General features: G+C 32.0%; 1 protein-coding gene across 3 annotated transcripts in view; it reads left to right on the forward strand.

Annotated features, from left to right (window-relative positions):
• The window catches only part of Ih (hyperpolarization activated cyclic nucleotide gated potassium channel Ih), a 148,832-nt gene that overhangs the window by 120,840 nt on the left and 7,483 nt on the right, over positions 1–20,509 (forward strand). For 2 of the 3 annotated variants that reach the window (XM_065346184.1, XM_065346186.1), the window contains exons 6-11: positions 5,857–5,967; positions 12,981–13,130; positions 17,676–17,894; positions 18,024–18,170; positions 18,264–18,381; positions 18,453–18,729. In XM_065346184.1, the coding sequence (XP_065202256.1) occupies positions 5,857–5,967; positions 12,981–13,130; positions 17,676–17,894; positions 18,024–18,170; positions 18,264–18,381; positions 18,453–18,729 (1,022 nt within the window). The remainder of the gene's footprint in view (positions 1–5,856; positions 5,968–12,980; positions 13,131–17,675; positions 17,895–18,023; positions 18,171–18,263; positions 18,382–18,452; positions 18,730–20,509) is intronic. The other variant, XM_065346185.1, reaches the window with a different exon arrangement.

A 20,509-nucleotide genomic window follows, 5' to 3' on the forward strand; every position in this document is an offset into this window, starting at 1 on the left:
TCTACCTACCTACAAATACTAACATCTGTTCTCGCGAGCATGTCACTTTTTTTTAAACGTTTGCACCTACAATAAATGTTGCATGAATTTCTAACCATATCTTTCTCACACACGTACACTTTTCTCTCTTTCTCCCTGTGCTCATTCGTGTTCTATGTTCATCGTACGTATATGACAAATCGTTTGTAATCATTGAAAGAAAAAGTTTCAAAATATTAGCGACTAATCTAAACGTCAAAAAAATTTTTCAACATTTGTCAGACGGTGAAGTACAAAAAGCACGCTGTAGAGCGGAGGCAGGCATTTCACCACCGCATTCGTCCCTGCATATCGTTCGTTTAAACGTATGCGCGTAAATCAAACTAATAAAATATTTTTTTTTTATGGAATTAACCATCAAGAAGGGAAATTCGGAAGCAACTTTGTCGCGACGTTTAATTCATTAATCACAAGATCGTCGCTTAAATATAACGGATATTTTTTAAAGTATAATAATTCCATTCACGTCAGAGGCTTGAATGCAGATGACATTCTTATCCTGCTGTATGAAATGAAAAATCTCTTCGCACCTATTTTTCTTTTACTTTTTCCGTTCTCCCTTTCTTCGCTATTCTTAGAAAATTTATACTCGGCGCATAATTTTCTAATTTATCGAAAATTTTTCTCATGTTGTGTTAAAATAATCTCGTTAAGTTTAATAAGTTTATATTATTCAGATTAATGAGACTCGAACGTTCGCTAAATAGGATAAGCCAAATAGAAAATTTTTATAAATTGGTCGTTTTCGTCATTGAGAAAAATTTTCGTGAATATACAGGTACCTAGCGTTTTTTTCGAGTCACCGTATGTAATCGTAAAATGAAAATATGTACCATGGAGCTACTTCGTGTTTTGATTGAAATCTTATCGCCTTCCGTATGAACGATGTCTTAATTTAAATTACACGAGTGTTGTTAGATTTGCATATTCTGAGATTTGAAGGGACGAAGGTGGGCGATTAAAAACGAATAGCAATACAAAATAAAAATGTCAATTTTACGCGTTTTTTTTTTTTTTTTTTTTTTTTTTGTTTGTTTATGAAACATACGACTATTCTCCTCTTCTCTTTTAAAGTCATTTGATGTGTTCCCTGGTCAAGTACTACTCAAGTTCATGTCAGCGCAATTGTTTCAACTGATCAGTAATAAGAGCATTAAAAAAATCTATCTACATAAGAAGATGAAAAAAAAAAATAACAGGATGGCATTTCCGTGCATACTAAAGTAGGTACATGTACGTGAGAAATAGGTACCTATATAAGCAGTTCGTCATCTCGAACGCTGTGTTGATATCCAAAGTTATACGGTATTTATTTTTGAAAAATACTGTAGCTTTAGTTGAAGGAAAGATTACATAGCAAAAGTTTCCAAACTATTTTTTTTTTTTACAAACAGTTGAAATATAAGAAATTCTTAAGGCAGGTATAACTTATCTCTGTATCACAGCGCAGTTGTGCGAGAAATAATTCTCAGTGATAAAATAAAACAGGCAAATAAAGAAAAGTGTAATGAAAGTTCTACTCGAATGCAAGTTAGAGGATTCAAGTCTTTCAATAAACTACTGCCAACCTAAAAGTTACCAACCAAGAATAATTTTAATAAAATGTAGGTATACCTACCTAGTACCTATATACTTACTTGTTGCAGCTCGGTATACAAAAAACAAGGTATACTTTATTTACTCGTGCCTTGGTAAGAAATTAAAATGTTAATCATCGCCATATTGGCGTATTTTTTGCTATCGAGGTAAATGGAAAATGGTTTAGACAAGTTGTCAAGTCGTTGGTGGTTTAACTTGGGATTCGTTGATTAGAAAATTAGCCAGACGTAAGATATTCGCACTCATCCATTAATTTTCACTGAAAATCTGAATGTGCTGTGTGAAATCTTACCGCAGCATTTGATTATTTATCTCGATGCTACCATAATCAATTATCATTTTCGATTCGTTTGTCGACACACTTCGATACAGTAATTCATTTTATGTGACTAATGTTTCTTATACGCAGAATATATTTGTGGATATGTGACTTGATTGTTTTTCCATTTTCAATATGTTTCATTCTTTTGATAAGTAGACTACACAATAAAATATTGAAAATTTATCATAGATACCTATAATATTGCAAAATGGGAAATTATAGTAAAAAAACAAAAAAAACAGCAGTTAGTGAAGTATTAAGTATTCCAATTTGAGTCAAAACAAAATTTGAATTTGAATTCGATTAGGTTCTATTTTGAGTAATACAATGTTCATATTTCGTCTTGGTCATGATCACATTTCATTTTGTTTACTTTCATTTCATACCTATACCTAGCACTGAAAATATATTCCTGTCAGTGTTGTGCAACTATTCACCCAAAAAATACCTAACACATTAAATTATCGTATTGTATTCGCAAAAGTATGGTAACCTGATAAAGAAAAAATAAACCTCATGACCTGTCTTCATAAAAGTTTTGTTCAATGTGTTTGTGTTATTTTAGTGGTGTAGTAGTAGCTGCTGTTAATTTGTTTCAATCACGACACCGTCGTAACACGACTTCTGATTACAAAATTATTTTTTTAGGTTGTAGATAATTAAACAACTAGTAATTAAATGTATAGAGTAGAAGAATTTGTTCGTTGAAAAATTTATATTTATTAGTATATTTGACATTTTGGGTCTAACAAACTCACTACTCAGGTACTAATTTCGAGTTTACCTGTTTTCTTAATTTTTAATGATACTGATGAATAGATGGATTTATGTAGGTACCTAATACAAAATATATTACTAGTTGTTTTAGTTGATTTTTAGTGATATCTATTTGGAATAAAATTCAAAAGTGCCACATTTTTTAAACGTCAAATTCAGCAGCGTTAAAGTTATAGGTTAAGTATAGCTTTTGAAATGCACAAAAAAATTTTTACAAATAATGATTAAGTAGGTATAGTCAATAGCTAATTATTTTTCTAGATAGGTAAAAATTTACTTATATATTTTCTTTAGAATGTAAGTATTTTCAAACTCGATTGTAACTACCTATCTACTCGTAATTTGATATTGAGAGAAATTTTATTAATATAAATTGGATAGCGAAGAAAAGTCTTCACGTGCATACACCTTCGAGTTTGGATTTATCTAGATAGAGTGACAAAGTTTTATTCCAGTGCCGGATAAACCTCGTGTTTTTTTTTTAAACTAAAAATTATTAAGTACCTATTTAAACCTTTTTATTAATTATAAAATACTCACGTATCCACGATTCACGTATAGGTACAACAGGCATACACCCACACCAAGTTATGGCATTACATAACTAAATATGTGTAGCGTAGGTATTGATATATGTACCTACCTACCGACCTACCTACCTACCTACCTAACCATATAACCATAGGTCTGCTCGTTGAGTTGAGGGAGAACAAGTGTATGTTAGATATTAAGAATACTTATGAAAAACTGCATTGAGCATGAACATAGTTATACGATGTAAGTATGGATAGTTGAGGAAAATGAAAAGAGCACTTGTTGTGTAGAATAATAGGTACACGATTTCTTTTTTTCTTACACAATGAACTGCACCTGGAATATATAAGGTATGATACGCTGTAAATGAACCATTTTTTTTTTACTCGTGATTATAGAGCTAGGACTCTAGGAGCCCGTTTTGAAATCTGCTCTAATGTGGATAAGGGTAAGGGCACCAATTATGGACCAGTCCGCAATATGGAATGGACCAGCGCCCGTTCTCTTAGGTAATTTACGCAATCTGTCAGAAAAAAATGTTTTCGGGTGTATTTTTCACCAAAAAAAAACGAACGAGACAAAAATTACAACTTACTGTAAAGTCAAAACTCGCTGAGAAATTTACAAAAAACTGTTTTGAGACACTGAAAAATTTTTTTAGAGTGTTTTTCGACTTTTATTAAAATATATAAATGTGGTGTAATTTTCTAAATGTTGTTGACGTTTATATATGTAATATCAAAAAAGGACGTAATTTCTGCTGGAATGATCAGTTTTTGCTAAAATGAGGGTATGTACTCGTAGTATTGTCTCCTTTAATTACTACATTTTCCAGTAATTTTTACTGAAGTGATTTTTCTCAGTGTAGGTGGTCTATATTAGGCGTCCAAAATTTTGAACAGTCATTTTGATACTCGTCATTCAAAAATTAAAAAAAAAATATTCAAAATTAACCTGCGCTGCTTAGAATCGGTTTTTTGTTGATTTCTACAAATAAATAATATGACGTTTTGAAAAATGTAAAAGTATGTTTATTCTAAAATTTTATAGGTGGTCCATATTAGGCGTCCAAAATTTCGAACTGTCATTTAGACACTCGTCACTACTCAACAATGAAAAAAACATACTTAAATTTCACCTTCACCCCTGAAGTTTTGTACAGTGTTAGTGGAAAGATGGAACTTCATTTTAAGCATTTGTGGAGGTTTCTACGCCCTATAGTTTTCAGATGGCAATCCTCCAAAAAAAAAAAGTGGTCCATATTTGGTGCCTCTATCCTTAAATCCTTCAAAGAGGGGCAAAATAAGCCAAAACTCGATTTTTAGTTGCCAAAATTAATTTTCACGTTTGAATTTAAAATTGCGCTGGAGGCCCGGTATCACTTAGGTGGGTGGAATAAGATGAGGGGGTCGAAGACAATATGCAGACATTCAAAAAAAAAAATTTCTACGTTTAGAAAAATGTCAATTTTGTGAATTTTTTCTTCTGGTCAAAAAAATACACTTGAGGTGTCCGCCTGCAAAATGGGCTCATATGTGCAGGAACAGGTCAAGAACAAACCGTAATTCAATGTTTAGCTGTCCGAATTGATTTCCACGCCTTCTGAAGAAGTTTTGAAATTCTGGAGCAATCGAAAATCAGATAGTGAAATTCGTATAGTAAGGGGTGATATTGGTTGCAGGACTGATTTTCATCATTGTTGTTGAATAAGTGTGCATACATTTTTGTTAAAAAAAAAAAAAAAAACATAAATCGCCCAAAGTGGTCAATTTTGAATTATCAACAATTTTCCAAAAATCGAAAAATCAATTTAGCCAGCTGCAATTTTGGTTACGGGGGTTTCAGACATGCTCTTTCCAAAAATTGTAGTCTCATTCAAATCGAAAGCAAACAGATCAGGAGGTTTCCTTCTTGGATTCCTTTTAAGTCGGTATCAAATGCTTATTTCAGTACCATACTAGAAGATCGTTTTTTTGTGGCTCTCATCATCAAGGTAATAATAGCCTGATGATCGTTTTTCTAAAAAACTGAAGATGACATTTTGTATGAACATTAACCCCCTTATTATTCCTGCTGCTTCTTGATTGGACTAATGAAGAATTCACATACAGTCACTAGACGAAAGGCTAAACTTCATATTCTAGAAATGTCTTTACTATCCCAATTAAAAATACCTACCTGCATAAAAATTTTAAGGTGTACTCGTCTATTTGTCATTTCGTTAAACTAACCTTCTCGTTAGACTAATTCAATAAAACACAACAATCAAGTCTATATCTCGTCGAAACGAAATCACAAAATCACAGCAGCGTTTAAGTCTACACAGGTAGGTATAGAGAACTGAAAAATATCCGGCACTGGGTCGCCGTCGTCGTTGTCGTCATCGTCGTAATTTATACACTTGAAAAAATTGAAGCAGGCGAGAATTATACGTAAACGCGAAGAAATTGATATTAATAAAGTAACGGTAAAAGAAACTTTTTCTTTCTTGATTTGAGATACAAAGTTGTTTAAGAGGTTCTTAACTTTTTGTTCTCTATCTTTCTCTTAAACAAACTTTTCTTCGCTTGTTATCTTTTTTTTAGATCTTGCAGAATTTACAAAAAAAACGAACCGAAAGGCGTACTTGTCGAAGTTACTCGTCCGAACAAAGGAAAAATAAGAAGTCGCTCAGAAAAAACAATCTGATTTTTAAGGTAATCGGTGGTGAGCGACGACTCATCAGTATGATGAAAGGGTTGCGAGTGCGAGTTCGCACCCTAAGCGCAACGTTACCGCTATTTTGAGCGCCAAAACGCCAGCCCGCATCAAAACGCCTCTATCTTACCGTAATTCACTTGGCTACTTTTACCATTCTTGTATTATATAACTTTTTTTTTTCTTTTCATTTTGAGCTGTTATGTTGTATTTTGTCGTCGTAATTAAATTTGATGTACTTACTCGTATTCAATTACCAAATGTATCATCATTGGCATCACCGCGCGACGCTGGTTTATCAAATTATATTGGAACTTTAGCATCATCCGGTATTCATTTCTGTGGTGAAATTTTAGCGGATATTAGAGCAAAAACCTTTTGTACGCTGCGCTGTTACATACCGAGTACCTGCAATCGATTGCATGTAATAATCGCCAATTAATTAACAGTATTACGTACCTTTCCTTCTTTTTTTTTCTCTTTTTTTAATCTCATATTTACATATAAACGTAAAGCTTACCGCTTCGATTAACATTGTACCTTGTACCTGTAGAGGAAGTTCGCCTTCTTTGGATTCATCCGTAATTCCTCGACTTATTCGATAAAACGCTCTTTAACGTACGCCTGGCCTTATACACCTCAACACCTCGCTTCAAAATCAATCCGCTTTGATCAACTTGCGCGTTTATATTGTCGAGTAGGTAATTTGTAACCATTTACTGCTTTGACAAAGGTGTTTCTGTTGCCATTAAAATGGCAGTAGGTGAAAAGTGATTGAATTTTGTGTGAAATGGGGTTCAAATCGTGCAGGTGATTTGTACACATAGGTATTAGTAGACACTTAAGTGATAGAAGTACTCGTAAATTAACAGAGGAGAATTGGTATTTGTGTCGTGATTTCGAGATCTTTTTTTTTAGAATGAGAGAATTTGTTGGATTTAATTTCTCAATTGAAGTTATACCTACACTTAGGTCTTCGTATTGTGAAGTTGGATTGAACGTGCTGTGGAGTTATACATAGGTACTTTATAAAGTTGCCTTACATACGTGCAATCTAGCTGTACTGACTGTACTCGAATGTTAAGGTCACCGCGTCATATCGTAGTTTTTTTTTCAATTGTTGGTATGCCTGTATAGCTTTAAGCTTTCGAGTAATTCACTGATTTCTTCACGTACTTATTATTTTAAGTATTTTAAATTAGGTACCTACAGTTCCGCTTGTTTTCATTTTTCTTGAGATTTATCCCCTCTCATTGCCTCATTTGGTACCTACCTTATTTACCAGCCTTCCCACATTAATTCCTATCTATTAGTATCCAGCTGTACTTATTTTATGATTGTAAGACAAGCCAAGATCACTAGAATTTGATCCAATTCACGACACAATGTAAAAATTTGATTCGATATTTCAATGCCTAATATGACAGTTTTAGAAGATTTCCAAACGTTGCTTGTGCCATCTTGAACACATACGCAGGGTGTCCAGAAAATGAATAACTAAACTACAGAAAATCCGAGTACAACCGAGGACCAGGGCCATGTTTTTCAATCGACGAGAGTAGGTGGCGGCTCAGAGCGACAAAATTTATGAGCGTCAGAATTTTGAGGAGAAAAATCAATTCGGGGATTTTTTGCCATAAAATGAAATCAATGTAAGGAAATTTTGTGCTCTTTCATGAGTTTTCGTTAATCCAACATATTGTGCGGAAATGAGAAAAATTATGCTGAAAATAGATTTTTCATTTTTTGAAAATATGTAGATAGTTACCAAAAAAATGCCAAAAATTGAATTCAGCTTTTTTACTACAAAATACTACAATGAAAAATCCAAAAATCTCCCAGAAGCTCTAAAACATCTTGAAACTTAAGGAGCGTACACATGATCCAATATATTTGACAAACTCGATTTGTCAAATCAAATTGAATTTAATCAAACATATTCGGTTGTGTGGACGCTCTGATGATGTCTTTCTCAAATTTTTAACGTTTTGTTGATCGGAGACACCATAGACACAACTCTGAAAATAATTCTGAAAATATAAATAATTTCTATTTTCAGAATTGGTGTCATCGATCAACAAAACGTTGAAAATTTGAAAAAAAACTTAGATTATCAGAGCGTTTACATGATCTAATATATTTGACTTTCCATGCAACCAAATATATTTTGATTAAATTTTATCAATTTGACAAACCTGGTTTATCAAATATATTGGATCGTGCAGTGTACCAGGCTTTACATCATCGATTTGAGAGGTCAAAAATGAGATCTGAACTAAATATCAGCGTTCTATGTTGATATTATTTACCTATTAATTTTTTTTCATGAAAATTGAACTAAAAAATTCAAAAATAAATTACAGCACCTGAAATTTGGCTTGATGGTTTATTTTGTGCGTCCGTTGGATTTTTTTTTACTAGGTCCAAAAAATTTGTTACTGGATGCGATACGCTTGTTTTTAGGGGGGGGGCGGCAAAAAAAGTTTGTCTAGAGCGAAAAATTCCTGAACATGGCCCTGCCGAAGACTTTTTAAAAAACGTTGGCTGAACATTTATGTACCTAGGTAGGTACAGGTAGCTTGTTCATTGAAAGTATACCTGCCATGCACTTGAGTTATGCATCAAAAAGAGAAAAATTCGATGAGAAAACTTGAGAAACGTTAAAACAAAAACTCCATTTCCCTGATTTTCCAGAAAACAGGAAAAACCTCAGATTGGAGGGGGAGGGGGTGAAATGGGGCATCGATGGAAAAAAGAAATCCATACGGGTGTGAAAAGTGCAGTTTTCCACTTTTTTATGCATATGGGGGCGGGGGGAGAACAAAGAAAAAGTATTTAGTGCGTTTTGATCTGAAAAATGAGCTTTAGTGCGTTTTGATCCAAAAATTACGACTTTTGCAACACAGGTTTTTGTATCAAAACGAACTAAGTCCACTTCATATACATACTAACATTATTATGATGTTGAAACCCAAATTTTTCGGAAACTCAAAAATAATACATATCACCAAATAATACGATAATGCTGTTGTCACTCAGTTTACAAATTGAAGAGGTTTTGAATTGATTTTTTTTTAATTGAAAATTGGGGTTTCGAATATTTAGTTATCAACCCCTAAACTTGACAGATTTGCTGTTATTTTGTTTTTTTAATTTTTTTATATTTTTTTAGCCAACTTTAAGCAGTAATAACTTTGGAAATTCAAGTCTCAGGCAGAATCATCCCAATTAATCAAATATATACCTACTCACTTTTTGTAATGTCTCTTCCCTCAAGATTAAAAATTATTTTTAATTCTCATTTTCTTCATTTTTTTCCATGTCTCGATCAACATGTCTCGAAATAAAAATTACCAAGTTCACTTCAGAAAATTTGCAATACCTAGGTACTCAAAAACAATAAAAATGCCAAAAAAATATTAAATTAAAAAAAAATACTTTTAAATTGAGTGATATTAAGCTAAGTACTGAAACAAACATTTGGTTTTTCAATTAAGTATCAATTTATTATCATATAATTTTGAGTACCTATCTAATACAATCTCTCTTGCTTTTCAAAAATACTTGACAATTTTTTTCAAATTTCTAAAAGAGTAGAAACTACGATTCATGACGAACTTTGAAGCCACTCCAACTTTGGCATTGCTTTCACTTATTGTGATGCACTTGAAACCTAGGGAGGATGTTTCAAGTAAAATGAGTTTTTTAAACATCCTGAAAAGGAAAGTATCATGTTTGGTGGTTTGAATTGAAATTATTACTACTGCCGTACCTTACCTATACTGCTCCCTCTTTATTAATTTAAAAAAAAATTTTTTAACAACATTTAAGTATCAAACATTCTTCAAAAATGATAATAGAATTGAAAAATTGCATTCATTTATTAGGGGTGAATTTATCTAGATACAGTTTAAAAAATTGATTAAAAATTGATCTCTTTTTATATTTTTTTAATTTTAAAAGATTAAGAAATCATCATCATGCATGCCTCTTCCTTTCACAAAAAATCTTCGCCTCTTTTCTATAAAAATGTCAAATTATTTGTGTGAACCTACCTACATCTCCAAGTTGTGGCAGCAAGCAAAACATCAAAGACCTTTTTTCTCACCCGAGTAAGTGTAACAAAATAATCTTGAAACATGTTGGCATAATTTTTCTTCCTCAAAAGTTTTATTAAATGTTTAAGTAAATAAGTCAAGTGGGAACCTATGTACGGTATAATTTATGAACTTTTCGGTGCCTTGATAATATTCAACATTTTGAATATCTAATTATTTACATAGGTAGTCTATAGTTAGTGTCAACATTTATTCGAGCATGTGCTTTCAAACGAAAAAGTTCAATGTTTATTAATCTAATAACGAATCAAATAAATTAGATATGTACTACAATTAGTGTACCTAGTTATTTATTCTTGTATATATGTACTTATCTACTGACTTGAGTATTATAGTTATAAAAGTAGGTACGCGTCATTCTAGGTGTAAGAGCGTAATACAAAAAGATTTCAAGTACCTACGCAAAAGGGTACTGTAACTAAAGCATAATTCTTCGCAAAGGTTAAATAGCTACCTATGCGAACGACGTAAAAAAAAAACCAAAAAAACCACATAAATTAATACATAGACAAATTGTTTTTGCAATAGTCACCACCGAGCATCTGTAATTAAAATGAAGAAACCATTGGCTTTTCCATAATTTATAAGTGTCGTTAATTTTATATATAACTAAAAGTAGGTAGGAGACAATATACGAGTATGGTGCAAAAAGTTTTCCCTATTTATTATCTTTAAGTACAATGTGTACGGCAGTGTTATCGATAAACCATCAACAAAATAATTTAATTTTTTAATCAAAAAAGTTTGCTCAACTTTTCATCGCGTGGTCGATAATCTTCTTCGTTTTCGTGCCCCCAAAAAAACACCCATTTTCGTTGGCCGTAAATTTTAATTAATTTGGCATAGAATACATAGAATAAGTAGGTAGCGAATGAAAAGCTTTAGCTGCAGCATTGTTGAAAAATCAAAGAGACCTGCATCATTTCGTCGAAAAAATAGAAAAAATACTGTCGAGTTGGAGTTGATTGCTAAAAGTCTCTTACATACCCGAGTGACGCGTTATGAATACTAAAAATGCTATAGTGTCGAAATGAACACCTCTATTAACGGTCATGCATGATTTTTTCCTATTTTCTTTCGTTCTTACGGATGAAAAAAGTCGAGAGTCTTATAAAGCAGCAACGGCAGCTTGATAAACATTTTTCTGTACAAGTTTGTTTATCCTTTCGATAACAGAGCGTACGTGTTCGAAATATTTTACGCTGTGATATGCATTTATGAAATAGGTGTACCTACCTATATTCTATTTGTTTTATTTTTTCATACTTCTTCTTTCATCTACTTACGTAGTAGGTTTAATTTTTTTTCTGCAAACCTTGGGAGTTCTATCTAAACACACATATACCTAGGTATACTTACTTATAATTAGGTGCACGTAATATTTTTGTGGATTTTATGGTCTGAGCTGAGCCACTGAAAGTATTGAATTCTGAAGGGAATAAGAAGTCTTTACTAAAATGTTTGCCCAACTACCTACATATCATAAAATAAAACGAAAAAAAAATAGATAACTATTGTTAATCTTTACTAAAATTAAATGCTCTCTTAACCGACATTTTTTGGCTACCATCTTTACTCTAACTAAAGGTCTCCGCTTTACGTATATTATGAAGTCTCACAATCTCAGCCAAAGGTCATCTTATCATTACTTTACTGTGTTCTGGATTTCACCGCTTTCTCTTTAGTACCAATTCAGTACAATTCCTTCTTCTTGAATAAAATGGTAGGTATCGAGAAAAGAGAAATGAAGAAGGATCTCCAAAAATCAAGCGAATTTTTTTTCAGTTCATTAGAAATGCTGCAATCTTTGAAACCAGGCATTAAACTGTAATCTTCAACCTATTTTAGTTGCCAAAATTACAAGAATTTTTACTGAAAAAATTGTCAATAAAATTTTTTTTGATGAGTTTATCATTGCCCCAGTGAGTAAAAGAGCAGACAAACATGTCTACATAAATTCAAAAAATGTTGTCTAGCTGTTAAATTGAAGGCTTCACCTTTATCTACTTGTATTTGAAATCATGTTGCAGAAATAACATTCCGTAAAGTTGAATACGTTGCTCCTTCTATAATAACAAATCTGCTAATTTAATTACTGTTGTGTAGTTTGAGTCACGGCACCATACGATGGAAGGCCGTGAACGGCTCCTAAAACCCACTGTAAATACAAGTATATACTTGGACCTCTAGAAACAAACTTATAATTTTGTACAAAACATAAATAATTTCTATTGTAGCTAAAACCTTCTCTAAAATAATAATTATTATGTTATATTATATATGTCTTCTTAGTCGAGTACCTATCTATGCAGTTGTGAAGTAGGTGTTAGAAATAAAATTAATGAACTATTAGGTACCTGGCCAATAAATTTCATAGTTCGGTACCTATAGCTACTCACAGCAATAAAAATGAAAAATTAATGCTTGACCGGTGAAGTTTTTAAAACATATACAAGCAGCTACCTGCACACGAGCTTAAAAATAGTTTGGAAGCTTTTGCTAATGCATTTTATTTTCACTTCTCACGCGGTTCTTTTTTAAGACAAGATTTGTGTGTGACTATAAAAGCATTTTATATATTTTTATGTTTAATATTTCTCGAGTTGGGGGATGTTAGATTTCTTAATTATTATCATCGTAGGAAATACGTTAAACAGGCACACTACGTTAGTCATCATGATGTGAAAGGGTTTACAGGTTGTGATTTAGTTAATCCTGAGAATGTACGATGAAAGAGTGTGAAGAAAGTGTTCTTTTCGAAGTCCGAGAATAAACTGATACAGTTATTGAGTGCCCGTGTATTCGACTTTTGAACAAATAGATAGATAAAATAAATTATACGAAATACGTTACTTGTTTAATGATTGTACGATTATCTGTTTGATAATTTACAGTTCCTAAATATGGCTAGCGTGTTCATGAGGATATTCAATTTAATTTGTATGATGCTGCTGATTGGTCACTGGTCAGGATGTTTGCAATTTTTGGTTCCAATGCTGCAAGGATTTCCTGAAAATTCGTGGGTGGCCATTAATGAATTACAGGTACGTAAAAATAATATTTCATTCCAAATAAGGTATCTACGAATTCATGTAAAAAATAAAAATGGAAAAAAATAAGTCAAGAAGGAGGTAAAAGCACATTTTGAACACCTGGAAGCTGAGTATATCTAACCATATGACGCAGAACCACCTCCTATGTAGATCTTTTATCAAACTACCTCAAATTATTGTAACTCTGTCAATCCTTTGAATTGTTTTTGATTTTCAAAAAGCCGCCAACATAATCCAGTCTAAACTCCACGTAGGTAGGTAGGTAACAAAACAGAAAACTTTACGATCCTACCCATGTGGGAAATTTTTATAGACATTAAATTTTGTCACAAATAGATTTGCGTGTTTCTTCGATGTATTCTTCGCATTTATCCATTTTTAGCGAACAAATTAGTTAAAACATGAAATTTTCAACTAATGTACCTATCTGCTTTACACAATTGACTCTTGTACCGGCTTGTACCGTTCAATTAATGGTTTTCTACGTGTTCTTGATTTTTAATGATACGCAACAACTTTTTACCGGCGAATATACCTTCGTATATTTGGTTTAGACCCTACGATTTTCCTATTTTGATTAGTTCGTAGTGTAATTTAATCAACGAAAGTAGATACCTTAACTAAATATAGGTACCTACTCGTACGTTTATAGCTCATGAGTGTTTACAATGGTCAATATAATCTATATTAAAGATTACTGGGGCATACTTATTGTTAAGTTCAGAACATGGGTTGGTAGGTTCATTAGTATTAGAGTCAGATTCGTATTTTTCCTTTGCGAAAAAAGGCATAAAGTATTGTATAGAGAAAATCGTGCGAGTAACAGCAAAAAAAAAATTATATCTAGATTTCTAAACTTGCCAACTTGAAAAAAATTGACCTTGTTTACGACGAAAAAATTGAATTTGAATGTAACCTATGTCTACAAAATTATACTCTATGACATTTAAATTTTTAGACTGAATTACCTCGCATGACGCATCAAATACATAAAACAAAATTATGACACAATAATCACACCAAATATAAATGAAAAAAGAATAATTTACCAATCGGTACCGGCGTTAAGGCTTTCATAAGGAAAGAGGTTTTTTTTATTATCATTTTCCACGCCGATTCTGTGTGCGTATCGACTATCGAGTAGGTGTGTAGATTTTTTGAATAAAGTCGGCGGATTGAAATATCATGTGAAATGAAATCTAAAAAAATTACATTCGAAAAATATGCCACCAACCAAAATTCCAGACTCTATGATTTTTGGTCATTTTTTTGAAAATCAAATTTAGACTAAAAATGAGGAAAGAGTTAAAATTTCACCCAATTGAATTAGAAAACTGAAATTTGGGACAATATCCTGTTACTGACCCGGCCGCCAACTCGATTGAAAACGCTTTTGAACCGTTTTGAGTAGTTCTGGAGCTTCCAGCAGATGTTTGAAAGCTTGAAACTTCCACAAAATTAAGTTGTGATACCGAAATTCACTCTGCACCTCAATTTTCAATATGCTGAGTCGACTGTAGGTGGTTTCAAATCGTTTTAGAGCCTCCAATGATTTTTCAGAAATTCCAGTTTTCTAAAAAAAAAAAAGCCATGAATTCTGTCCAAATTAGCGTTGGCGCGTGTGCTCGAGATTGGTGCTTGTTAGTGAATAACTTGACCGATTACCTTCTCAACATTTTTCCAAAATCAATGTGTTCCAGTTTAGAATCATATTTTTGCCCTTCATGTCAAAAATAGGGTGTATCTAAAATGCAAAAATACGAATTAGATCATTAAGTATGTGGGGACTTGATGCTCAAAGGATTTTTGTTCATAATATTACCTTGGTAGATAGAGGTACTGCTGTACAAATTTTTAAAAATATTACATAATAATAAAGAAAAAATGTTTGATTTTTTTTTACTTTTTCTCTGAAGCATTGTAACTGCAACTTTAATGTAATTTTGTTCATAGGAATACCTTGTGAGTATGTAAATCGATGTGTAAATGGTGGGTACATACCATTTCAATAAAATACCGTCAATGCTTTTTACTGAAAAAACAAAAAAAAAGCGGGCACATAGATAGTCGAATCATTTTGAGACAATTGAATTATAGAATAATCCCAAAAGTTTACTTTGCATTTGAAATCGATGTAAAAAAGTTTGGTAGACATTAGCTCAAGCTCAAGAGTAAACCTAGGTAATCTATTATTTGTAATTGTCCGTGAAAATGTCGAAGTTACATTCAATTGAAAAAAAATCGCTGTTTTATCGTGTTCTTGAAAAAGCAGTAACTTTCGGTGCTGGCAAAATAATGAAATTTTAATTTCATTTCACTGGGTGACCTTCCATGTTCAAATGTTTGATGTGGAACTTGAAAAAAAAAGACATTCATTATTCATTTGCACATTCCTAGTTTATTTTTTGAATATGCACATTAAATAGGTTGTACCTAAGTACTTACCAACCTATTCAATGTACGATAAATTCCAAAAATTATACTAATTTGACGATTTAAATTGGTTCATCAACACAACGATCATTCAAGCTATAATATAGATACCTACTTCCTCACCTAAAACGAAAAAGTCGTATAAGATTCCCTATTCGATGTTATACTCTGATTTATGAAGTACATACAATCTAACAAAACGAACAAATTTTAACCCTAAATAACTTTGCTACTTTGGATTATATTTGACGGTTGTTACGAATGTACCAATATGTATACCTATAGATCAGATAGACGAGTAACGAACACCCATTCCAATCAATTTGCGTAAATTGTTCGGTATACTATTTACCTACTTTATTTCCGTTACCTGGTTAGACAAACGCACTTACGTTGTGCTGTGATGGTATAACGTGCATGACATAGTTAGGTACAGGTAGTTGATTTTTGGTAGGTACCTTTCTCTTTTTTTCGATTTCTAACCATAAAAATTATATAAAAAAAAAAACAAGATAGAATTGGCGTTAAAGGTAGCTGTAGCTTAAATGTCGTTTTGTTTGATGTTGATTCGATGTGGAATTTCCATCTAACTAATTTCACTGAAGCTATCAGTTCGTTGGGAAAATATCCGAACGATAATTAGGTTCATTTTGAAACACACCAAATCCGAAACACATTAAATGCATAATTGGCTAAAGTGTAGTACAGTCTAATTGACTTTTTTCAAAAATTTTCTCTCATTGATAAAATATACTTAAACTTTTTCCGGTAGAAAATATTCCCCAGGTAGGCGTTTCTCAATTACGTGGACTGTTTTTCTTATACTTACACGAAACCGTTACAAACTGCAACTCGAAAAACTTATTAACATTTGTAGTAGGTAGGTAGAGTTTAGCTCGAGTCGAGCTTTACCCAGTTATACCTAAGTTGAAATGAATTACTCATGAAATTTCGATTCGAGTCGTTTGATTTTTAAAACGTCCATTACGGCGCAATTTTATCGGTACTTGAGCATTTGTTTCCGAGTGAAAGTAAAAATAAAAACGTAAAAAAAAAGTTCTAACAATATTCGCCGATAGAAAAAATTTTTAAAAGTAAGTTAAACTTTATACAATATACATGGACATTGAAAACTTTCGAATAAAATCGTATACCTAATTTTATCAAAAGCTGCGTAGAAATAAAAAAGCGTGAAAAGTTTCAGGAAGTTGTGTTGTTTTGTCGGTTAATTTTTCCTCGAGTTGGAATTTTTGTTGGATAAACATGGCATTGTCTGTGTTGAAAAACTGTGTCAATTGTAAAGTGAATTATGATGTAGCATTGTTTCCTGAAAGTTCAATTCGGCGTTTGTCGATGATCACGAGATCACGAATTCGATGTATTTGTTCAGGATGTTTGGTGATCTGGCATTGGATCCTAAAAATATTAGGTACTGATCTCTGTGATATCATCGTTCCTAAAAAGTACAAGTTTTCAAGTAAAATTTTTGATTTTTTTCATTAAAGATGTGCTCCTGGCGCACAACCCGTCGACAAGTTTGGTAACTGAAATTTTCGGAATCTGAAAAAAAGGCACCCTTTCCCCTTCTCTTCCCAATAATGACCCATTGGCGAATCTATAGCAGAAATGATGATTATTTTTTTTGTTGCTAAAATAACATATAACCTCATGAAAAAAACCTATATTACATATTATAAAAATCGAAGAACCCTCTGCGGAAGCTTGATTGAAAATGATGTAAAATGGTCCTTTCTATTAGATATTTTTAATTTTTTTAAATATTGGTTTATTCAATGAGTTACTCACTTACTCAAAAATTGTATTATTAAAAATATTAGCCGCATACATGTTACATATCTTAGTAATACGAAAAAAGGTTGCTCCTGGCGCACAACCCGCAATCGAGTTTGAAGGCTGAAATTTTTGGAATCTTTTTTTTGACAGAAGTACATCACTTTAAAATTACTCCAATTTTTGACATTTCAACACCATCACTAATTTTTTTTCTTCATTAAAAATAACCAGTCTTAAAACGAAAATATTTTTTAAAAAGTCTCGTTCTTTCATTTAATAGGCGTATGTATTTTGAAATTTCTTTTCCAGGACGCGTACTGGTTGGAGCAATACTCGTGGGCCTTATTCAAAGCCATGTCGCATATGTTATGCATAGGTTATGGAAGATTTCCTCCACAATCGTTGACTGATATGTGGTTAACGATGCTGTCGATGATAAGTGGTGCAACATGTTACGCTCTATTCTTAGGTCATGCCACTAACTTAATTCAAAGTTTGGATTCGTCTAGAAGACAATACAGAGAGAGGGTAAACTATTGATTTAATATATATCTATCTACCTACTTATGCGATCAGTATAAAAATAGGAATCAGAAATAAGAATTCCTATATACTTACCTAATCGATTACCTATATATTTCGATGTTTGTTATGTAGGTGAAACAAGTAGAAGAATACATGGCGTATAGAAAACTGCCAAGGGAAATGAGACAACGAATAACCGAGTATTTCGAACACCGTTATCAGGGTAAATTCTTCGACGAAGAAGCCATTCTTGGTGAACTTTCGGAGAAACTTCGAGAAGTAAGAGAATTTAAAATCGTCGATTAGGTTATTATGTGTAACGGCGGTAGATTTGGTTAAAATTAACCCTTGTTTTATTCTTTCGCCTTTTAGGATGTGATCAATTATAATTGCCGGTCATTAGTGGCATCTGTACCATTTTTTGCTAACGCTGATTCAAATTTTGTATCCGATGTTGTTACTAAGTTGAAATACGAAGTCTTCCAACCAGGTAAAATGAACGTTTACGTTGTGTAAATAAATGTAAATTCTAATATACGAAAATTTTTCCTATGTTCGCAGGAGACATTATTATCAAAGAAGGTACAATAGGTAATAAGATGTACTTCATACAAGAGGGAATTGTTGACATCGTTATGGCTAACGGCGATGTTGCTACTAGCCTCAGTGATGGTTCCTACTTTGGTGAAATTTGTCTGCTAACTAATGCTCGTAGAGTAGCTAGTGTTCGAGCAGAAACGTATTGCAATTTGTTCTCCTTATCGGTGGAACATTTTAATACAGTATTAGACCAGTATCCTTTGATGAGAAGAACTATGGAGTCGGTGGCAGCTGAAAGGTATCGTAGAAAAAAAGAAATCAGTTATGAAAATGATAATGCAATCGAAAGTGATACCAGATTGTGATCGGCTTCTTTTTATAATTTTTGCTATTTAGCCTAATACGTACCTTACCTACCTTGTTGTATATGATTTTACGCGCGTTTTTAGTTTTCTTATTATTTGTTGTGTTTTTATTATTACCTACTACCTGTTTTTCCTTGAAAAGTTGTGCCATTTTTATTATTTTTTAGCTATGTATCGTGTAATTCTTTAGTGCATTTTCGTTTCTGTATTTATCATAATTCGTAAAGTTGAACGATTGTTTTTGCTTTTTTCTTTTCTTTTCTTTTCTTAAAATTACCTATTATTTTGTTTTTAGTTTTTGCTTTGTAGATTGATGTGAATGTACCAATTCGTATTTAAGCTTTTATCATTATTATTTGAATGTGTTTATTTTTGTTGTTGTTGTTGTTTTTTTTTTTTAGTAGATAGATGTACCTTTAGATGAGATAATTGCATTAACAACGCATTTATCGTAGTTCTCGTGTAATCAAAATTTAGTCAAGTAGGTATTATTTAACAATAACAAAGTACATAGTTAAAATAATCGGTAGGGCCTAAACAATTTTTCTTGTGGTGCTGCAATGAATGCGGGAAAATGTTCGTAGGTACAGCTTCGATGGAAAATTAATTAAATTTTTTTATCGTGACAAAATTCATTTTAAAATAGAAAAATGAAAAATATATTTAATAAAATCAAAACACTTTTAATATAATATTGGATAAAATTTAACCCCAGAATTGGAAAATTATTGAAATTCAATTTTAAAAGATTTCGGTGTAATTTTATCGTTTTTGAAAAATACTTTTCAAAAATATTACAGTGAAAATATTTTTGACTGAATGCGCATGCTATACGTAGCTCCGTCGCCAATCGAGGTAAATCTGGCTTTGTATATTGTATGATTTTGGCCAGTGAATAAACTAAACTATTACCCAGAGCATTAATTATCTTTATTTGAAGACGAAGAGTTGACAAAAGTATCCAACATTCTATTTTTTTCATTTTTCAAACCTTCTTTTTATTCATTATTTTCTTTTTTTTTTTTTTTTATTGAATTATTTATTTTATTTATTTATTTATTTATTTTTTTTGAAGTCATCATCCCGTAAATTTTTCAACGTATACCTCATCTCCTCAAGTTTTGGGATAACCAGTTTCTAAATTCTTCGCTCTAATCACTTGTTTTTTCAACTCAAATGCAAAATAATTAAGATATTATTCAACATTCAATTTCTATCAAAGTCGTGCTCGTGTCTACATTATAAAAACGCACATACCTGTTTACAATTTAAAATTGAGGTTCTGCAGTCTATTAGAAGCAGGTACCTAAAGTCCATAGAACTTTGCTGAAATTATTTCGTAGGCGATTTTATATTGGTTCCAAAAATAGGTGATACCTACGTAGATTAAAAGCGAATGTTAAACTTGAAAAATTTAGTAGGTCTCAAGTTGGACTTTCTGATAATAAATTCAATTATCATTTTAAAAGACATATTCAACCATTTTCACTTTTTCATCATTTCCCTGTCTTCTTACGATTTTTAATTATTCACATACTTGAACTCAACTCCTGAGAATCTTTTCATTGTCATTAATGTACAAAAGTAGGTACCTACATCCCTCCCAAGGCCTGGCCATCACCATCGCATTTATCGTTAATTTTATTTAAGCGAACAAAATTTGTTAACGAACAATTATCCATTTAGATTCGTTGTAATTTATAAAATGTAAAT

This window comes from Planococcus citri, chromosome 1 (assembly GCF_950023065.1).
Source record: "Planococcus citri chromosome 1, ihPlaCitr1.1, whole genome shotgun sequence".
In the NCBI taxonomy this organism is placed as follows: Eukaryota; Metazoa; Arthropoda; class Insecta; order Hemiptera; family Pseudococcidae; genus Planococcus; species Planococcus citri.